At 37.4% G+C, this 22,634-nt stretch overlaps 1 protein-coding gene across 5 annotated transcripts in view; it reads right to left on the bottom strand.

Annotated features, from left to right (window-relative positions):
• Positions 1–22,634, bottom strand: part of GTDC1 (glycosyltransferase like domain containing 1) — a 435,900-nt gene that overhangs the window by 208,618 nt on the left and 204,648 nt on the right. For all 5 annotated transcript variants that reach the window (XM_062186286.1, XM_062186312.1, XM_062186277.1 and 2 more), the window contains 2 exons: positions 15,761–15,928; positions 8,645–8,818 (listed from right to left, as the gene is read on the bottom strand). In XM_062186286.1, coding sequence (XP_062042270.1) covers positions 8,645–8,818; positions 15,761–15,928 — 342 coding nt within the window. The remainder of the gene's footprint in view (positions 1–8,644; positions 8,819–15,760; positions 15,929–22,634) is intronic.

Raw genomic sequence — 22,634 nt, forward strand, 5'->3', positions numbered from 1 at the left:
GCAGTAGTTTTATTAAAATGTCTAACACTAATACATTCTCAAAATATCTGAGAAATATGACCACATGTGGTAAAAAGATTAAGGTGTTTTCTGGCAACTCCCCTAAAAGCAGAACTCTTGATGGCAGAAAACACAAAGTCTTCTATGGGGAGGCATGAAAAGTGCCTTCTGTCCATCAATCCACCAATTCTCAAAGTACAGATCTGCTGTTGTGTTCTGACACATCTGCTTTGCAATGTAAAATAGTGTTTTCTTTAATAAGAATTCTTCAAAAAGCCCTTAGGCTCCTCGTCTTTGTTTGCACAGCCTGGGAGTTTTCATTTATAGTTTTCACACTGTTTTTAAAATTCCCCATTTTTGTTTCTAAATTAGTTAGGCAAAGTCCATAAACCTCTGTTTTGGCTTCACATTTCTGCTACCTAGAAACAGTGGAGAAGCACATGCAGAAAAGTTCCTAAGGTTTCAATAAATTAGATGACCCCAAGTGGCCAACATTTTTTTCCTCCCTCCTTTGCTCAAAAGTGTCAGAAGTTGGAAAGCAGATACTCCTAAAGTTTCTATTCCAGGAATGGAATTCTACTGTGATTGGAGGAAACCCACTCTCATTTACTTTGACAATCCAATATGGTGGAAAAGAGGAATAGACAGTGACAAGATCACAGAAATGTAAGGGGTCTTTCAGGGAAAATGAGCATTACCTGTTTTTTTATTTTATTTTTTGACAGGCAGAGTTAGTGAGAGAGAGAGACAGAGAGAGAGTTATAGACAGTGAGAGAGAGCCAGGAAGTCAGAAAGAAAGGTCTTCCTTCCGTTGGTTCACTCCCCTAATGGCTGCCATGGCTGGTGCTTTGCTGATCCAAAGCCAGGAGCCAGGTGCTTCCTCATGGTCTCCCATGCGGGTGCAGGGCCCAAGCACTTGGGCCGTCCTCCACTGCCTTCCCAGGCCACAGCAGAGAGCTGGACTGAAAGAGGAGCAACCGGGACAGAATCCGGCGCCCCGACCGGGACTAGAACCCGGGGTTCCAGCGACACAGGTGGAGGATTAGCCTATTGAGCTGCAGCGCTGGCCATGAGCATTACCTTTTAGTTTTATTTTTCCATGAACGCTTTTGAAGCCCTCTTGTATATAAAATTCTGTCCTAATGATTACAGCAAGGTTGAGACTGGATGTTCTCGGAATGATTAAATTGGACCAGATGCTCAAATAAAGCATGTATTACTCAATCTAAAGCATATTTGCTTCAATTTCTGAAAGTCCAAACCTAAATTCCTAAGGGTATACCATCTATTCATCCCCTCATTAAAAAATAAATAAGGGGGCGCTTTTTAAAGGTCTCCACAGGAAACACATACATTTGATCTTTTTACATTAATTATGTGTAACCATAATAAAGAAATTTAAACTCTTATTCACGATACAGTGGCACTGAGAAGGCAGGCAAGCAATAAATACACACAAGTGTCAGCCTCAAAAACCTGAACATTTATCTTTCTTCACCTTGAGTCTAACTGAGATTATCTTAAAAATATGATATTCACTATGATACATCCTTTTGCTTGTTCCCTGATGGAATTTCCTGGGAGGACATGGAATTTCTGAAGGTGAGGGATGCCACTTTATAATATAAATTCACTGTGCTTCTACAGTGCGTTCTTATACGATCCAATTTGTTGGAAGCAGGGATAATCTAGTTAAATGAAGCTCACACAGGCACTGTCTCAGTACAGAATATTTTAGGGGAGACAGACGGAAGAAGTCTAATGCTATGCAGATGCAATGTACCTCATAATCAACATCTAATGTGATGGGTAGGCACTGTCCTGAAAGTCAAGTTTCATGCTATAAACTAAATAATAAGGAAAGAGAGTTGCAGAAATGAGAAAGAACCTGAAAAAATGATTTTCTTCCACATGAACTCACAGTCTGAGCCAACACATGCTTCTTCATAGCACAGGGTACTTCAAAAAACTCATGGAAGATATATTAAAAGATGTTTATTTTGGTGCACAGAGAGTTTTTTAATAATACATATTTTCCATGAACTTTTTGAAGACACACTGTAAGCATGGACTTCACATTTTTGCACTAATATAGGCTTACCCTTTAGTTCCATTTTCCATTGACATTTTGAAGTCCTTACATAGCCCTTCTATTTTGCTTCTTATGGCTCATTTTTCAACTGCTCTTTCAGGATTGTTTCTAAAAAGTTCTCATCCCTCTTGATGAGTCTTCTCTACTCAAGTATTTCATTTTTTTCTTTTTTTAAAATATTTATTTATTTGAAAGAGTCACACAAAGACAGAAGGAGAGGCAGAGAGGGAGAGAGAGGCCTTTCATCTACTGGTTCACTCTCCAGCTGGACGCAATGGCCAGAGCAGACCCGAATTGCGAAGCCAGGAGCCAGGAGCTTCTTCCAGGTCTCCCACAAGGGTGCAGGGGCCCAAGGATTTGGGCCATCTTATACTGCTTTCCCAGGCCACAGCAGAGAGTTGGACTGGAAGAGGAATAGCCGGGACTTGAACTGGCACCCATATGGAATGCTGGCACTGCAGGCAGCTGCCTAACCTGCTACACCATAGCACCAGCCCCTCAAGTATTTCAATCAGTTAAAAGTTTCCTTTTTTTTTTTTTTTGGACAGGCAGAGTTAGACAGTGAAAGAGAGAGCGACAGAGAGAAAGGTCTTTCTTCCATTGGTTCACTCCCCAAATGGCCGCTACAGCTGGCATGCTGTGGCTGGCACACCACGCTGATCCAAAGCCAGGAGCCAGGTGCTTCCTTCTGGTCTCCCATGCAGGTGCAGGGCCCAAGTACTTGGGCCATCCTCCACTGCCTTCCCAGGCCACAGCAGAAAGCTGGACTGGAAGAGGAGCAACCGGGACAGAATCTGGCGCCCCAAGTGGGACTAGAACCCGGGGTGCCCGCACCACAGGCAGAGGATTAGCCTAGCAAGCCTTAAGCCTTGAGTTCTTGCTGTCACAATGTAACCATGGCATGCTCAATTTCCTTCAACCTTCCTGTCTGTTTCCATTTATAAATCATTTGTTGTTCACTGGTCAAAGTAGGGACTAGAGTTTTCTATGGGACAGCAGCAGAGCAAGACTGTTGAGTGTTGGGTTGTAAAGTAGAGTGAAAAAGAATTTTATTTCATGTTCAATCATTACTGCCTCTATGTGTGATGGATGAACAAACAGTTACTAGGATTCACTCTGCTTAGGATTTTCCCCCCCACTATTGACATGAAACACCATTTAGAGTTGTTGGAAAGATCAAATGCTAAAATATGTATAATGCAGTCAGAACAACTCATGATACAAAGCAAGAATCAACAAGGTTAGCTGTTATGGTTAGTTCTACCTTCAGAAGATGACATTATCAGAAAGTAAACTGCAAATTCTTCAGCTGTTCTGATTTCTAAGACTGAGACTTGCACTACGGTCTGGACATTAAAAATTTCCCTATTTCTGCAAGTCTTGACTTTTTGACATTCACAAGATCTGGAAGAGAAAAGTAATGGCTTTCCACAGCATCCAGTAGAGCAGGCCACAGTACTGCTTCCTTCTGCCTCTCCATCGCACACCCATCAGCACCACGGAGTTCCATGTGAAATTTGCCTTCTTGAAACTCACAGTAAAAATTGCCTTTTTTGGCCAGCGCCACAGCTCACTAGGCTAATCCTCCGCCTGCAGCGCCGGCACCACGGGTTCTAGCCCCGGTTGGGGCACCGGATTGGGGTCCCTTCTCATCATATCTCAAGATGAGATTCATCCTCTGATACTAATCTTGCAAAATCTGCCTTGTTGAACAGCAGTCATCTCGCTGGCCTGGGAGCCTTCGGTTGTGAAGGAGGCAGTGCCTGCAACCCAGCAGAAATGGGAGACCTGGCCAATGGTAAAACTGTAGTCAGGGAGATCTAAAGAAAAGGTCACTTAATGACATGTCCGCTGGTCAGTTAAAGCTTAAAGATACATATTACAGCTGCACAGGAAGTGTTTCATGTTCACTGTCTTCTAGGTGAAAACAGTGCATATACAGCTTAGAGCAAGGCATAATGTTTAGCTCCATTTGCTATGATTGATCATTCCTTCCAAAACTGGATTATGCATTTCCCTACATTCTTAAAATGAAATTTACTGATTATCATTTTATCTCTCTTAATTAATCACAGTCATCCTTTTGACACACAAGCTGTACAATCATGGAGAAATGACTGCAGGGGTTACTTGATGTGCAGAGTTGCCTGCCCTAACACAGAATGGCTGCAGGCTGCTGTGTTTTTTTCACTTCCCATATACTTCTTAAAATTGTTTATCTCTCCTCCCTTGTTGTCAAGCTGTCACTCAGCTGTCACTTGTAACTGCTGTCAGTGAGCCTGCCTTTATCACACCTCCAATTCCATGCTGCTAATCTGTTGTCAGCTAAAAAGTCAGATAATCGAGACCTCTGAAATTGCATTTAAACATAAGTGGTGAGCTGAGCACTGATGAAGATTTTGAGATATGAGTTCTAGTTCCTTGCTGTGCTTATATTTGGCTGTGTGATTGTTAGAAGACACATAACTTCTCTGGGCCTTGGTGCCTTCATCCATAGAATGAGAAGTAGGGCATGTGTGTGTGTGTGGGGTGTGTGTGTGTGTGAAAGAGAGAGAGAGAGAGGAGGAGGAGGAGAGAGAGAGAGAGAGAGAGGAAGAGAGAGACCTTACCCAGATTGGAGAGAGAGAGAGAGAGAGAGAGAGAGAGAGAGAGAGAGAGAGAGAAAGAGCTTACCCAGATTGGAAACCTACCAGAAAAAACACACAAAACTTTAACGTGAGTTAACAGAATGCAGGATGGATGCCACTGACCCTTTAATTGTCAAATTAAAGGACACAGGACACTTTTGGTCATCACCTTCCTTTAGGTCTCTACTCTGATCTCACTAGTGATCATCTCCTTAAAACTCCCTTCCTTTTGTTTCACAGGATAATTCTCACTGTTGACCTCCTGACTCTTACCTTTTCATTTCAATCACAGGCTCTTCCTGCATCAACTCTTCAAGTGCCAAGTGTACCCAACATGGCCAATGTTAAAAGGTCATGGTGATTACGGGGGACCAACAGCAAGGCCTGAGAAGCAATGACCTGTGTGAAAATCAGGGCACTGTGTGTCCTACAAGCCAAGTGAAGAAGGTGTTATCATGTGTCAACTGTTGCTGACATGTTAAGATGAGTACTAATAATTGACCACAGGACTTAGGGGCCTGGAAATCACTGGTGACCTTGACAAAAACAGCTGCAGGGGAACAGACTTGGGAACTGGAGTGATGACACTGAAAGCAACAAATATAAACAACTTTTTCAAGAGGTTTTGCTAGTAGGAGGAAAGAGTCACAGAATCGAGAAGTAGAGTCAAGAGCAGTGTTTTCATTTTAATATGTAAGAAACAACAGCATTTTTTGTATGCTAAGAGGAATGATCCAAAGGAAAATAGGAATGATTCAGAAGACAAGAAAATTGGTGCTGCAGAATAGAGAAAACCAGTTAATCGTTCAGCATGTGAGCAGGATGAGTTCTGACAAAAACGTGGAGATGGGTCTTTGATATAAGGGAGGTCAGGCGGCTCACAATGACCACTGTAAATGTAGAGAATACACACCCAGAAATGGGTGTGATGTTGCGGGGGCGATGTAGTGGTGTCAACAGAGAAAGTTCTCTTCTGATTGATTCTATTTCCCAGTTAATAGTTGAGAATGAAGGCAGAAGATTCGGTATTGGGGATTTCTAAAGAAAGGAAAAGGCTTGATTAGTTATCCCATGTAGAGGAGGGAAGGGAAATGCAACATGTTTGCCAGGTAGCTCAAAGGGCCTATGTGAATTTATAAGTCATGAACATAGAGGATGATAATAAATATGGTTGGTTGTGGAACACAGAAGTTATGATGGATAAATAAAGTAGAAACAGGGTAAGAGTGAAGTTCCTATTTAACCAAGAGTGAAGAAGTTGACTCTAACAGTGGGTGATGGGATCTGGTGGAGCCGAGTGATTACTTGAAACGGGGCAATAAAATAAAAAACAATTTTAATGTATATTACACTGACTCTTTGGTAGAAGAGTTTTTTATTCTCATATGTTGATTATGGAAATGTGGGAGGTGGAATGGATACAGTACTCTATGTTCAGTTGACAAAAAAGTGATCATTTATAAATTAATGGGGGTGGAGGAGATAATAAAATCATCTTTCATTAGGGATGTACTATATGTCAGATACTATACTAGGTATTAGTCCTGCATTATTTTATCTAATCACTACATCATCCTGATGTAATGACAAGATAAATATAATCATACCCATTAAAGAACTTGCAGGTTCAGAGTCAATCCACTGCCACAGGTCATTCAGCTAAATTGTGGTCAAGACTCAAATACACATGCATATTAGTACATTGTTTAAGAGTTTCCCCTCCCAAAGAGTTTATGCAGATGATGCAATATTTTCAAGGGAACACTTACTGTCTCTTCCTTTTTTTTTTTTTTTTTTTTTGGTGTTTGGGAGTGACGAACTAGACACTGAATAGGGTACTAGATATCAGCAGGTGCCCCAAGTCCAATATGACTGAAAGCCTAGGTGACAGACATGCCCTGAGTTTCAAAAGAGACCACCTCTTTAAATCCTAATTTTGCTGAACATATGGCTATTCTCCCTCTCAGACTAGTATCTGTTATGTCATATAGTATATAGCGCATTATATTACTACTTTAGCTGTATCCTCTCCTTTATTTTTATTTAAATTTTTTTTTGTCATGACCACATATTTGTACAGGGAGAAAGATTCAAAGGTTTCTTTTTAATCACCTCTTGTTATTTTGCCTTTGGAATCAGTAAATATTTTTTCAACATCTCAACAAAATAATACGCTTTTAAAACTGCAGGCATTAGAATGATTGTCACTCATGCAAATAATCACTTACTTACACTATATGAGTTTGGGTTGTATAAAGCAAATTACCATTTGAAAATAATTCAAATAACACTCTGGGCTAAGACCTTGCTTATGAATGTTATCTTGCCCACAATATTTCTTAACCTTCTTCTATTTAGCTAGATTCCTTTATGGTAATATGGTTCAAATTAATAAACCATTCAACTGCCACAGGTGTATTAAAGATAGGATGCTGTAGGAACATATCAGATACAAATGAATTTTAAAATGTTGTTTATTTGGAATACTGTAACAGTAGCAATTAAGATGAGCTACAACCACCTCCTCACTTAAAGATGTGCATTTTGCCTGTATATTACAAAAGAAAAGCAATTTACAGAAAACGTAAGGTCATATTTTTTGAAGTTTAGATAGAACAAAAGCATAACAACTACATTTTTTAAAAGCTGAAATTCTATCCGCATACATAAAGAAACTATATTCCTACAAATAGATATTGTATATACATGCAAGCATTTATGTTTTGAACGTATCACCTATAATGAAAGAAAGCTTGAATAGCACATTGAAATTTGAATTAGAAGTCACAGGGCCTAAAACTTAATCCAGTCTGTGGCAATGACAGGGTAAATGCAAGCCAGTCTCAAATGCTCTGGGCCTCTGTTTTCTGGACTCTATAAAGTAAGGAATGGGCAAGGTGGTCTAACTTTAATTTTATGACTCACTAACTTGATTTGGTACGGGGCAGATTTTTCTTCAGTGAAATATTAACGAGTAAGACATTCAAATAAATCACCATTAGGAGTGCGGATGAGGACTACCGTCCCTACAGCAAAGTCTGGGTGACCTCAGTAAGTGCAGTACACAGACTTACGCTGACCTGCACAGCATGTATGGATGTTAAATCATTTCCTGCCTTCATTTCAGGGCTGGGAAAGGAACAGCTGTTCCCAAAATCATTTTAAGGATGCAGTCAGTAACAAGACAGCAGCATCCCCAGCTCGTCTGAGTCCCACTGAAGTAAACTATCTACTCGCAAGGGAGAAATATTACCAGTGGTAGTAAAAATAGTTTTGTTAGGTTCAACCAAGAGTGAAAAGGAATCTCAGAATGTTCCCTTAGAGCCATATCATCTACTGCTAGTTCAGGGTGATCACAAAAACAAGGATAATAAAAATGTCCTTAAGTAACTGAGAAAGAGAAAAAGCAATTAAGTAGGTTTGGATTCCAATGAGGAATAATAATCTTTATTAAGAGTATCAATAATGAGAAAAATAGGAGAAAATATAAAAAAAAGAGTGTAGACAGTGACAGAATCCAAGCAGTGAGATTTAATATTGATTTACTTAGAACAGTAACTATTATATATGTAAACCAATGGGCAAAACTGAATGCAAAGATGCAGCAATACCTTTGAAAATAACTTCCATAACAAAACAACAAACAAAACAGTTATGTATTAAAATCCATGGTAGCTTGCTTTGTGGATCAATTAAATAAGAGGAAAGAAGGGAAGAACACAATATCTGAACTAACCATTCAATGAAAGGGTGGACATATGACTATTTAGAATCTTTGCAAATCACAGCATGGTGAGATAGACCTCAATGCTCTAATTAACCATGTTTTTGCTGGAAAGTTAAAATTAGCAAGAAAAACACCAATTTTATACATTTGAAAGGTGATTTATGATACAATATTAAGAAAATAGTCAAACAAACTGACCTGCTCACATCAGGGAACCTGATGGGAAAGTAAATAACTTGGCACTTGGGTCTAATGATGCTTTCCAAATCCTTGGGTCTGTGGTCAGGAATCAGCTTCATAAATTTTCCAATAGAATTCAGAAATGATTCCATATTAAAAACTGAATTGAACACCACCACATCAGCCACAAGACTGTCAAGAAAAATAATCAATGCAAATAATGAGCCTAGGTTCATTTAGAGTTAATTGTAATAAGCCTCAAAATTCTGTTTAGAAGCCAGGATGGTAGTGCAAGTCACTACTTGGGAATCCCACTTGCCACACTGAAGTGTCAGTTTGAGTCCTGGCTACTTTTTCTTCCAGTCCAGGTTCCTGTCAATGCACCTGGGAGACAGCGGGATGATAAAACATGCATCTGGGCTCCGGCCATCCATGAGGCAGACTTGGATAGAGTTCCTGGCTCTTGGGTTAACTTGGGCTAGCTCTCCCTGTTACAGGCATCCAGGAAGTGAACCACTGGATGTAAGGTATCTTTCTATATCTCTCTCTCCCTCTATAAATCTGCCTTTTAAATCAAACATATTTTTCTTTACAAAAAACCTGTGTGCAAAGAACTCTACACTTCCCATCAGTATCTACCAAGTTCTCTAGGAAATAAGTTTCATTGTCGTGTTACCATATCACAAGAAGTTTGATAGCTGGAATCAGCAAGGAAAGACAACAGGAAAATTAAGTTACTAATAGGATCACATGATACCTCAAAATTGTTCCACAATGTTGGGAACTTTCTATATTATCAACAACATTAAGTACAGTAAGACCTTTTTTTCTTTTCTGAACCAATTACAGTTGTTGAGTTTCTAAGTCAGCGACATAAACCATTTTATACTGTATTACTGGGAATATTCAGAACTTCTGACTAACTTTAAGGAGACTAACTCAGGTAATGTTATTTTAATACAAGGGCATGATATCTTCAATGCTATTTAGTTGATTATATTTCATTCTTTAGCCCTTATTCAATAAACCATGTTGGGTTTTTAAAAGTTCTACTACAAGAAGTACTAAACAGGAAGGATTATCGTGTACTGTATAAATAGCTAATTCCACTATTACATTATCTTTGTGGTAGTCAGAGAAGCAGGATTATTAATGGAAATGGAACCAGAAATCCATTTTATGAGGTCATGCTGATTATATAAAGGAATATATTACAAAGGATCACATGCCATGGACCTTAAACTAAATGTAATACTGTCTATTGTATTCAATGAATAGACTGAGTTCTTGGCCTTTTTTAAAAAAATAATTTTACTTAGTTTTTAACAGATTCATTGTGATTCGTAGATACAGTTCTATGAACATGATATTCTCTGCCTCCCTCCCATCATCCCCCACTCTCTTTCCTTCTGCCTTTATTTTAGTGTTTAAGATAACATATTTTAAAATTGATATACCATTGGCCCAACTAACCAAAGAGAGAGAGAGAGAGAGAGAGAAAAGAACCAAATCAATAAAATCAGAGATGAAAAAGAAAATATAATAACACATACCACAGAAATAAAAATAATCATTAGGAATTATTACAAAGAGCTATATGCTAACAAACTGGGAAACCTAGAAGGCATGGATAGATTCCTAGACACATAAAATCTATGAAATTGAGTCATGAAGACATAGAAAACCTAAACAGACCAATAACCAGGATGGAAATAGAATCAGTAGTAAATATCCTCCCACCAAAGAAAAGCCCAGAATCAGATGGGTTCATTGCAGAGTTCTATCAACATTTAAAGAAGAACTAATTTCTTCTCAAACAATTCAAAACAACTGAAATGGAGGGAATTCTCCCAACATCATCTATGAAGCCTGCATCACCTTTATTCCTAAGCCAGAAAAAGACAAAAAAGAGAAAGAGAACTATAAACCAATATCCCTGATGAAGTTATATGTAAAAATCCTCAACAAAATATTAGTTAATCAATTCCAACAACACATCAGAAAGATCATACACCGTGACCAAATGGGATTTATCCCTGGTATGCAGGGATGGTTCAACATTCACAAATCAATCAATGTGATACACCACATTAATAAACTGAGGAACAAAAACCACATGGCTATCTCAATAAATGCAGAGAAAGCATTTGATAAAACACAAAATTCTTTCATGATGAAAACCATAAACAAATTGGATATAGAAGGAACAGTCCTCAACACAATCAAAGCAATTTATGATCAACCCACAGCCAGCACCCTAGTGAATGGGGAAAAGCTGGAAGCATTCCCCCTAAGGTCCAGAACCAGACAAGGATGGCCACTTTCACCCTTGCTATTTAGTATAGGCCTGGACGTTTCAGCCAGAGCAATTAGGCAAGAAAAAGAAATCAAAGGGACACAAATATTTGATTTTCTGTTGCTCTCATGAGTGAAATTTGTTGATTTCTCTTTTTGTGAGTTCATCATTAGCATAAAAAAGCTACCTTTTTGTGTTTATTTTGTAACCTGCAAGTTTACTGAATTGGTTTATTAATTTTAAGAGCTATTTGGTGGAGAGTTTAGGTTTTTCCATGTACAACATCATGTCATCTGCAAACAGGGATAGACTGACTTCCTCTTTTCCAATTTTGATGGCCTTTATTTCCTTCTCTTCCCTAATTGCTCTTGCTAAAACTTCTAGTACTAGATTTAATAACAGTGATGAAAGTGGACATCCTTGTCTTGTCCCAGACCTGAGGGGGAATGCTTTCAGTTTTCCCCCATTCAATACGATATTGGCTGTTGATTTTTGATATATAGCCTTCATAATTTTGAAGAATGGTCTTCTATACCTAATTTGTGGAGGGCTTTTTATCACGAGGGGGTACTGAATCTTATCAAATGCTTCTGTGTATCTATTGAGATGACCATATTGTTTTTATTCTTCATTCTATTGATGTGAATTATGATGTTTACAAATTTGCAAATGTTGAACCATGCTTACATTTCTGGCATAGTCACACTTGATCATGATGTATGATTTTTTATGTGATTCTGGATTCAATTTTACTGGTACTTTGTTGAGAATCCTTGCATCTCTGTTCATTAAAGATATAGCTCAGTAGTTTTCTTTCTGCACCATTTCTATGTTTGGTATCATGGTAATGCTGGTCTCATATAGAGTTTGGAAGAATTCCATCCTGTTCAGTATTTTGGAATAGTTTGAAGAGTATTGGAGTTACTTCCTCTTTGAATGCTTTGTAGAATTCAGTAGTAAAGCCATCAGGTCCTGTAAATTTCCTTGATGGAAGACTCAATTACAGCTTCAATCTCATTGCTGGTATGGGTCTGTTTAGATTGTCTATATCTTCTTCATTTCACCGTGATAGGTTATATGAATCCAGGAATTTATTCATTTCTTTAAGGTTTTACAGTTTATTAGCATATAGTTCTTCATAGTAGTTTTTTTGATGCTTTCTATTTCAGTAGTGTCAGCTGTAAAGTTGCCTTTTTCATCTCTAATTTTATTTATTTGATTTTTTTCTTTGTTAGTCTGGCTATTTTGTTTATCTTGTTTTTAACATTTAAATATATTAATATAAGGAAATGTGAAAACAACATTTCACAAACCAAGAGTTTTTTTTTTAACTTTTATTTAATAAATATAAATATCCAAAGTACAGATCTTGGATTACAGTGGCTTCCCCCCCCCCCCAATAACCTCCCTCCCAGCTGCAACCCTCCCATCTCCCACTCCCTCTCCCACACAGAAATAAAAAGAGTCATCAGGAATTACTACAAAGAGTTGTATGCCAGCAAACAGGGAAATCTATCAGAAATGGATAGATCCCTGGACACATGCAACTACCTAAATTGAACCATGAAGACATAGAAAACCTAAACAAGCCAAGAGTTTTCAGGACTGCCTGTAACATTTTCCCAAGAAAATGAACACCAATCATAACCATGAATGAGCTGGATAAACCTTGAATGTGTAGTAGGAGACTTTTACGAATCAAAAATTGATTAAATAAATAACTTTTTAAAAAAAAAGACTAATTTTTATTTATTTGAAAGACAGGATTACAGAGAGAAGTAGAGTCAGAGAGAGAGAAAGGTCTTCCATTTGGTGGTTCACTCCCCAGATGACTGAAACAGCCAGAGCTGAGCTGATCTGAAGCCAGGAGCCAGGAGCTTCTTCTAGGTCTCCCAAGTGGGTACAGGGGCTCGAGGACTTGGGCCATCTTCCACTGCTTTCTCAGGACATAGCAGAGAGCTGGATTGGAAGTGGAGCAGCTGGGACTAGAACCAGCGCCCATATGGGATGCTGGCGCCACAGGCCAGGGCGTTAGCCTGCTTTGCCACAGTGCCGGCCCCAATAAATAACTTTTGATTTTGAAAAATGTTCTCTGTCTTAACCAATGATTCAATGTCACTGGAACTCAAGGAAACACAGGAAAATCCTTTGATAAAAAGTTGTACAAGATGAAATAGACAAAATTGGTTTATTTTTTCCTAAAAATTATAGATCAGTAACAGTGAAAAGACATGTAAGTACATATACAAGACACAATAGAATACGTGGAGCTTAAAATTAGGAAAATCATGGAAAACCCTGAGTTTGGTTAAGTCACATTTAGTTAGACAGCCAAATTTATACTTATTAATACTAGGCAGAAAGATAAGCCAAAAAAAGGAATATTGGCTCACCATGTCCATGCATTCCCTGTCCCACACCTCAACAGCTTTTCCATACAGGTTTCTGTAACTATGATTGTTTTAGTTACTACCTAGTACAAATTTGGAAGGTAGAGGTGATTACAACATGGATAATTCAAAGGAATGTCATAGAAGTGCTGACACAACACTAAGCAATAAGGAAGTCAATATAATAATAGACCCAAAGTTGAGGGATGTTTTACAGCTAGTCTGTTTTCACCATATGTTGCATATTGTAATAGCGACCCACAGGTCATAATATATAGTTACAACATGTGTTCATAAGTCAGAGGGTTAGTGAAACCGCTGTTTAAGGTGAGTGCTTATGTCAGTCATCTTTAAAGGCCTCGAATGCCACACGGTCAAGAAAGAAATCTGACAGTGCCAACAAAAGCAGAAGTCAGCAAGAAAACTAAAGAAACATTTGAGGAAGCAGGAGTCATACTTTTCACAGAGAATCTGAACAAGACTGCTTTCTGACACTCTTATTTTTCCTCTGGACAACTGTGAACTATTTTTTTCCCATTAAGAAGTCAACTGATGATGAAGTCCACTTCCTTCTCTCCCAGTTTGTCTATCAGTTTACCCTCTTGAGAAGAGCAGTGCTGAAAAAGCATGAACACGCTGTTATAGTCTTGTTCTGTAACATCAAAAACAATCTTTTATGAAAGAGAGGAGGGGTAGTGAGTGAAACTTTTTAAAATATCTGCCCTCAAAGGGCATGCGACCCAACTCCTTACATTCCTAAAAATCTACTTTATGCTAAATTAAAGATCCAAGATAGTGTACAGAAATGTTCTTTTTGGTGCATTTCCTCCCTGATATGAGTGGGTGTAACTTCCATTAACTTTAAAGCCACCCATAAAGGGAAAAATAGACATAATTTTTTTCCCAGTGATTTCTCAGGGGTAATAAACACACACTATCTGAGGAAAAGAATGATGCTAATTCAAGAAATCAAAAGAATATTACAAATGTTTTCCATATTGATAAAGCATAAAATGATTTTATTTTTGTTTTCAAAACATACTTCCCTTCCCTGTTTCAATATAAAATAACATATTTTAATTTTATTATGAAATTTTAAAATGGTTGCTTTTTTATGAGACATTTGACGTGAAGCAGTTCTACTCTATTTTGATAGCACTGCTACTACTTCACAATTGGAGCAGCTTGTAAAAATGACTGCAGGAAAACATTTACAAAACGCTCAAAACACAGAATTATTACCATAGAGCTGTTTTTCTATGTCAACTAAACTACGAAACATACTTGCAAGAGTTAGGGGTCTCTTTAAACACATTATCAATCCCCTTTGTTAATAACAGTTAATAGAGGGGAGTAGAAGGTATCCAGCCACTGCCAAATTGATTCTATTTGACAGTTGCAGTTATGTGAACAGGATCCAATGGCAAACCTGTTTCAGAGTTGTTATTAACTTCTTTCATTAACTATGCTTCAGGAGATACACTTTCTTGAAGTCACAATAGAGAGGGACATCACCTTTGAAATGTCATGGTATTTTAAGGCTGTGCTATTTCAAAAGACTCAATGAGGGAAAAAAAAAAAAAACACCACCTAACAATTCATTTTCTGTAGTTTTCTTTCTCTTACAAACAACCAGGAAAAAAAGGAACACAACCCCTTTCTATGTTATGCTTTCATTTTGTTTTATTCCTCTGTAAATTTTTATTTTTATTTTAGCTGAATACAGTTAAAACGGCTGGTAAATAAGAATAACTTCACTTTTTTTCTAAAAGTATGCCTTGAACAACAGACCATAGGATCTAAGGCTGAAGGGCTTACCAACCCTTTCTGAATGCTGTGAAAAATACAGTTAATCAATTCAACATGTAATTAGATTGCTACATATATGTATGCCATAAAAGGATTAACTGTGACCTTATATTACACTGCAGATGCATGAGTAATGACTACCTGGGAAGGTATGTTTAAACATTTAGGGGCCGATGTTGTGGCGCAGCTGGTAAAGCTGTCACCTGCAAGGCCAGAATTACACATGGGCACCAGCTTGCATCCCGGCTGCTCCACTTCTGATCCAGCTCCCTGCTAATAGCCAGGGAAAAGTAGCCAAAGATGGCCCAAGTGCTGGAGCCCCTGTCACCCATGTGGGAGATCTGGAAGAAGCTCCTAGTTCCTGACTCCAGGACATCGCAGTCATCTAAAGAGTGAAGCAACAGATGGAAGATTCTCTCTTTCTCTCTCTCTGTCTCTCTCCTTTCCTCTCCCTCTCCTTCTCTATCTATAACTCTAACTTTCAAATAAATAAATAAATCTTTAAAACAAAATATCAGAACCTACATAAAGGTCTTTTTTTTTTTTAATAAGTGTATAGCAGGCCTCCAGATTCAAAAGATAACCACCTATAATGAAAAGGGTAAAAGAACCCAATGGAATGATACAATCTATACCTACCATGAAAGAATCTGATTGTATCCATACTGGAAATCCCTCTCCTGATGTTTTTTGACAGGATATACCAATTGGTTTTCATGGAAATACAGAATCTTTTTCAATTTTCCAAGGTCAGGCCGAAGGGCAGCCAGTTCGGTCAGGTTAAGCACTGAGCTTGCAAAGAGGATCCTAGGAAACAAGGAAATTAGGGTTTATTGTTGCATGCACACTTGAGGGGGGTCACCCCTTCCCCTTCTTCTTTCCTCTTTCCTTTTCTCACCCCAAGAAAAACACCACCCCTACAGGGACATATCAATGGTTGAGCCTTAATGCCATGTAGTAGCATTCTAAGTTTTGATCTCTTAAAAAGCAGCTGCTAAGAACTATAAAAGCCCTGAATCACATTGGTCTTCTCAGTTACTGAAAGATACAAAGAAAAAAAAAAAAAGCAAGCAAGCAGGCAGCAAGCCTGGCTAGATTTTATTGAAAAAGGCAAGAAAAGCTCTCTCTGAAGGACAAATGGAACAAAGATAAGACTGACTGGGGAATACTTTGCTTGCCAGTTTCATTACACTTTACTTCTTTATGCAACCAACTACTGAAATTCAATATATGAGCAGGAATGGCACATGCTCATGCTATGACACAAACCCTTTTGATTTATGCAATAGACTTACCTACTGCAGTCGATTTTTTCTGGGTATGTTTTCTCACACTCCCCTTTAAAGTATCCTACACTATTGCATTTTTTTAAAAAAAATTTCTCCAATACTGGACTAACTGACACCAGATATGCAATCTGTAGAATTCCTTATATAAAACACACAACTATAATACATTGATTAAATATTAATGAGAGCGTAATTTCTCATCTTTGGGGGGTAGGAGGAGGAAGAAGCTAAAAGCCTACTTACCTATGTTTATAAATAAAAACAAGGGTCTGTGTACTTTCTCACTCCACAAACATATTAAATGTGTACTATATGCCAGGATCTAACCAGGAACAGCAAAAAACTATGAATAAGAGCTCAATAAGATAGTTGAAGGCTACCTTTTAATAGAGACATTTACAAACTATTAGAGGAACAAACACAAAGGAGTAATAATTGTCTGGGACAACCCAGAAATGCTTTGCTAATGAGGTGCCTGCCACATATGAACACAAAAGAGGGGCAAAGTACAGTCCCTGAGCTGCTGAGAACATTTAACTGGCACAATTTTGATCAATGCCATCTTTACAACACAACGTAGCATCATTTGACTCTTATAGCTTTCATTCCCATTCTAAAAAAAATGAGGTTCAAGAAGGTTAAGAGTTTTTCTAGGATCACACTGGTGGAAAAGTGGAAAAGGAGCAATGGTTGGTCTTCTAAACCCAAAGTACTTTTCATTACACCACAGACATGAATTGGTTGTGGACCACTTACATTGCAAATGCCTTCTTCTGTACTTAATAAATACAAAATATCATCCTTGTTATTACCATGATTACAACCACTATAAATCCTCCCTTACTGACAAGCCAAATGGCTAACTTCAGGTGTTTATATGATCTGCAGCACTAGCCTTTCACATAGGAAGAATGATGACATAATAAGCGCATATATCATAACTAGGAATTCAAGTGCTTTCTTCATGGGCTAAAGGAGGCACATAAGACCAAAAGCTAGTGATCCCTCTTTAAAGCCACACTGCTTTATTAGTGTTATGGGTTATCTCTATAAAGAAAAAAAAAATCTTACCAAGAAGGTCCATTTATCTTTTAAAATTATCTATCCACACCCAACTAAAGCAAACAGAAAAATTACGATCAAATAATGCCCTGTTGTGTATAGTGCCCCCACCAAGTCTAGAATTCAAATTGAAAATTCTAAAATACAAAGATATTCAGTTATCTAAAAATTGTGTCCATAGCAGAGAAAACAAAATATTAACTTCAATTCATCAATATTTTCCTTAAGAGAGAATAAATGGATGGTAAATTGTGGCCCACCTTATCCAAAAATTATCTGTTCTCCATCACCCCATCATCATGCGCACTGTTGCAAGTAATGACTCAGATTCTTAATCATTAAGGTTCTGAATCAAATATACTTTTCTACACACAAGGCAGAAAAAAATGCATTAAGTGCATCCCCCATATATCTCATAAATTATATAGAAAAAGTGGTACATTTGCAAAAGAAATCTGTGAGATGACAACTTAACAAATGATCAAACTTAATACAACCAATAAAGGACACAGTGATATCATGTATTTCCAAATGTGATGCACTGAGAAAGATACAACTCTCCAATGTGGTATTCCTGCCAAAAATGCCTGATCTGAATTTGGTCATGAGGAAATAATCAAACAAATATTTTGCAAAAGAATTCGGCTGTATCTCCAACAAATGTCAGTGTCATTAAACAAAAAACCTAGATTAAAGGAAAATAAAGAGACCCTGAAACAAAATCCAATGTATGATCTTTGACTGGATACTGGAACAAGAAAAAACAGCTATAAAAGGCATTAAAGCAAAAGGAAAATTTTCAAATGGATTGAATAAACAATTATAAATGTTTATCAATCTTGAATATTTTAATATAAAATGCTATTGTACCCTTATTATTAGGAAACTCCTGTCTTATTATTTTATGTGAAGTGTCATGATGTCTCCAACTAATTCTTAAATGTTTTGGTGAAAATGCTACTAATAGCAATAGCTATTCCTAGGTACTTATTTTCATAGACATAAATATAAATGCACAAAACATGAGCAACTAATTAACTTAAGTAACAGGTATATAGTAATTCATCATTCTAGTGCAATTTTTGGTATTATATTTTCACAGTACCACAAATTTGGGGAAATATGCATTAAAAGTCTTCACGTGGAAGGCAAAAAGTACTCTTCATTCCATAAACAATAAACCCATCATATATGTTTCTCTAATGTAAGTTAACTGCAAATTTCCTATTACCCAATGTTTAAAAAGGTGAGCCCTTCATTTCACATTTATCAAAAGCCACTCTCCTACCCTTCCCACCAATGGACCCACAATTAACAAAACCATACCTAAAGCTGAGTTTCCAAAGACAAACTTCCAAATAAAAGAATGCAATACACTCAGAAGAGAAATGATTTTCAAAATATTAGCCATTTGAGATTGCGCATATCAACACTTCCTCCACTTTGTTGAGTGGTTGAAAGGAAATTAACTGTATTTTCATAATAAATCTTGAAACAGTACTTATATTTCTAAATGGTAGAAATTATCTCTATTATTAGTAAAACATTTCTCTATTTTTTTCACTTGCAAAATGGTAGTTAAATGGAGCAAGAAGCCATCCCTTATATATGTAGCTCAGAACTATCTGCACAGAAGTCATGAATATGCCCACCAAAGGGCTAAACCTATGATCCATAAAAACAGGCAATTTCTACTGTATCCACTACCATCAACTTCTAAAAGTTGTTAATAATATAATGAATGACATCACTCAATCAGCAGCGAGGCCCTAGGTTCCCAATGCTCATCTTGCTTAGGTATTATTTAAGCAATAAATCCTAACAAGGTGTGCTTTATCACCACAGTGTGTGTCTCTGGAAAGAAAGGGCACAAGGTGAGAGCAAAAACCACTAGGAACAAGATAATTCCTGACAGCTGCTGCTTGAGTAGAAGTTAAATTGAACAGTTTATCTCAGCATGAAGATGTTATAATGCTTTATGGTTAATATTTTTTAAATTAACATAAAACCCAGAGAAAGCAGTTGGGCAATCTTTCACAAACATGACATACTACAATCACTGTATAAGCTGGATTAGTACTTATTACCATGCTACTACAGAATTAAGCTGTTTTTAGACCACCAAAGAGCTTTAAATTGCAACTTTTGTATCTGTAAGAGAAACCTATGTTTAAAATGTCTGCTAAATTCAAATTAATGGCTACATCATTAGCTTACCATTTCACCCAAAGTACAAGTCAGTTGCTATTATAATTGTCTAACCCAAATGGCTCTGCACTATAAGCACACTAATGCTATTCCAGGCATTTGGGATAGGATCCACACACAAGTTTCAATTGTTTCCAATACACATTGTGTCTACAATTTGAGTTGTATTTGCTTAAAGAATCCAAAATAATTTAACCCGATAAAATTCAGGATTAGGGATTTTCTTATTTTCTGCTCAGCTTAAGTATACCAGCTGTTTGTCTTTTATAATATTTATATTTGTGTATAAAAAGATGCTAAAATATACCTAAGCACTGTAGGAGTGTGATCATTATTATCAATGTGCATACTGTCGTTATCTTAGTGAAATACTCCAGGTGATCAATATTTCAGCCACAGCTATATTATCTAGAAATAATCTTTCATGGGCTAGCTTATCTTACTTACTCTGGTCCCATGAAATCTTTTTAATAGGTCCCCTCCTTTCCTGAAACCACTTATCACATAATGGGATAAGACAGACAACTTGACACACATACAAGTTCGACAGTTATTCAAACTAGAATAATTTCTTGCACACCTTCCAAGGGCCTTTGACAAAAAAAGAGTAGATTCTTTCTATTGGGTTATTTTGCTCATTACCAAACTCCTAGTACATACTCATGTTGCTCAGCCTCATTTCAAAAGTCTTTGTTCTTTGGCTCACTCTTTTGAGTTCTTGCTGTATAAAACCTCCTCTGTAGCAGCTGAGATCCTGACCTTTCTGTGATGTAGTATTTTCTGCAGTGATGGAAATATTCTGCACCTGTTACTGTCCACAGATGACTAGACACACATGTTTCCAAGTCCTTGAAACATAGCTAATACAACTGAGAAACTAAGTATTCTGTTTGGTCTGATTTGATTGGTGATTGGTCTAAGTTGAAATTTAGATTGAATAGCTATATGCAGCTAGCAGCTACTTTACTGGAAGGCAAAGCCATAGTTGGACCAGCCCTCCCTAAGGCTTCACGTTCCACCCACAGTGCCTGAATGCAATTCCTCATTAAACTTATATTCCTCACCAGAGACTTCCTTGCCCTGCTTTTGAACACCTAATTTTTAAGTTCCTCCTTACAAGCTGAGTTTCACCAACCAGGTACCTTCAGTTCTGGAATGGCACATTTTCATATCCTTCGGATAATAAGAAAATACACACTGAGGAGCACACTGGGGGTCAGTGGGTTAAGTAGCTGCTTGCAAAGGACACATCATATATTGGAGCATCAGTTCAAAGCCCCACTACTTTGCTTCCCATCTAGCTCCCTGCTAGTGGTCCTGGGAAGCAATAGATGATGGCTCAAATACTTGCTTCCCTGCCACCCAGAAGGGAGACCCAGATGGAGTTCTGGCTCCTTGTTTCAGTCTGGCCCAGCTCTGGCTGTTGCAAGCATTTGTGGAGAGAAGCAATAGATGGGAAATTTTCTTTGTGTCTCTGTGTCTCTCCCTCTCTGTCTCTGTCATTCTGCCTTTCAATTAAGTAAAATAAAAAAGATTTATGCCTGCAATACTTGGGGCTGGGCTAGGACAAAGCCATGAGCCTGGAACTACATCTACCCAATACTTGGGACATCCTCTGCTGTTTTCCTTGGCCCACTGTCAGGAGCTATATTGGAAGTGGAGCCAATTGGGATTTGAATCTCTGATATAGGATACAGGCATCACAAATGGCAACCTAACCCACTGTGCCATAATGTGGTCCCTATAAATAAATCACTTAAAAAAAGAAAATACATATTAATTACAGAAAATGTTTTATGTGTAAAAATAATAAACAAATAAAGTGAATATCACCCATAAAATTTCCTAACAGAGATAGCCACTACTTACATCATGGCACTCACTGAGTAAGTGTATACTGAGTACCAATTATTTGCATGGTACTAAGACTGAGCTAAATGATGAACATGAATTGGAAAACAAAATAGCTGAGGCAAGAAGAAACTCGGCAGGTTGAGGAACTGAATGAAGATTCAGGAGACTGGAGCACTTTGTTCAATGATGGCTAGACATGAGGCTGAAGAAATACATGGGCCTTTGTTAGACATGAAAATAATTTTGCATTTTATGGAAAAAGCAATGGGAAGTGACTTAAGAATTTTAAGTAGGGAAGTTACAAAATTATAAAAGCACATTGGGAATATTTATTGCTTTTTTCACACTGTAAGAGGTATACACTATTATACAGCTTTACTTTTTGCTTTGAACTCTTAACATCATGCTAAAAGATATTTCTAAAATGCATGATTTTTAAAATGGATTTCATGATATGGTGTCTCATAATATATTCAACCAAGACATTATTTTTATGTTCACATACAGATAAAGTTTTGACATTTTCATTGTATAATCTCTTATATTTCAATTGCTCTTATTTATGTATTTCATGAGTTTTTTAATACCAGAAAACTTCACTCTGACTACTGTAAAGAAAACAGACTATGGATGGAAGAAAGGAGAACAGTAGAGAAGAGAAATTGCAGTGGCTTGGGCTAAGATGTTGGCCAGGCCAGGAGTGATGTCAAGGGGACTGGATGGCTTTGCTGAGGACACTGGATATGAAGAGTGAAACAGGCACACTACAACTTTCTCATGTCTGAAGTAACTTGATAGTGACTCAATTTAACATGAATTCAATGACATATACATGCATACATGAAAATTACTCCCAAACCTTTCACAACTCTTTGACTTCAACAAACTTTTTAATTTGTAAAACCTATGTAGAAAAGTAACTGAATTTTAGTAGTCATTAATCATTGATATACAAAACTCACTTTACCATCACTTGCTTTCATTGTCAGCTACTTCCTCTTAATTAGAATATTTCTAAACCTTAACATTTCAAAAACTTTCAAGAACACTGCATAACAAAATGTTTCCCTGAGCTTAAACAATTAAAATACAAGATGGAG

Source organism: Lepus europaeus, chromosome 1, assembly GCF_033115175.1.
Source record: "Lepus europaeus isolate LE1 chromosome 1, mLepTim1.pri, whole genome shotgun sequence".
Classification (NCBI taxonomy): Eukaryota; Metazoa; Chordata; class Mammalia; order Lagomorpha; family Leporidae; genus Lepus; species Lepus europaeus.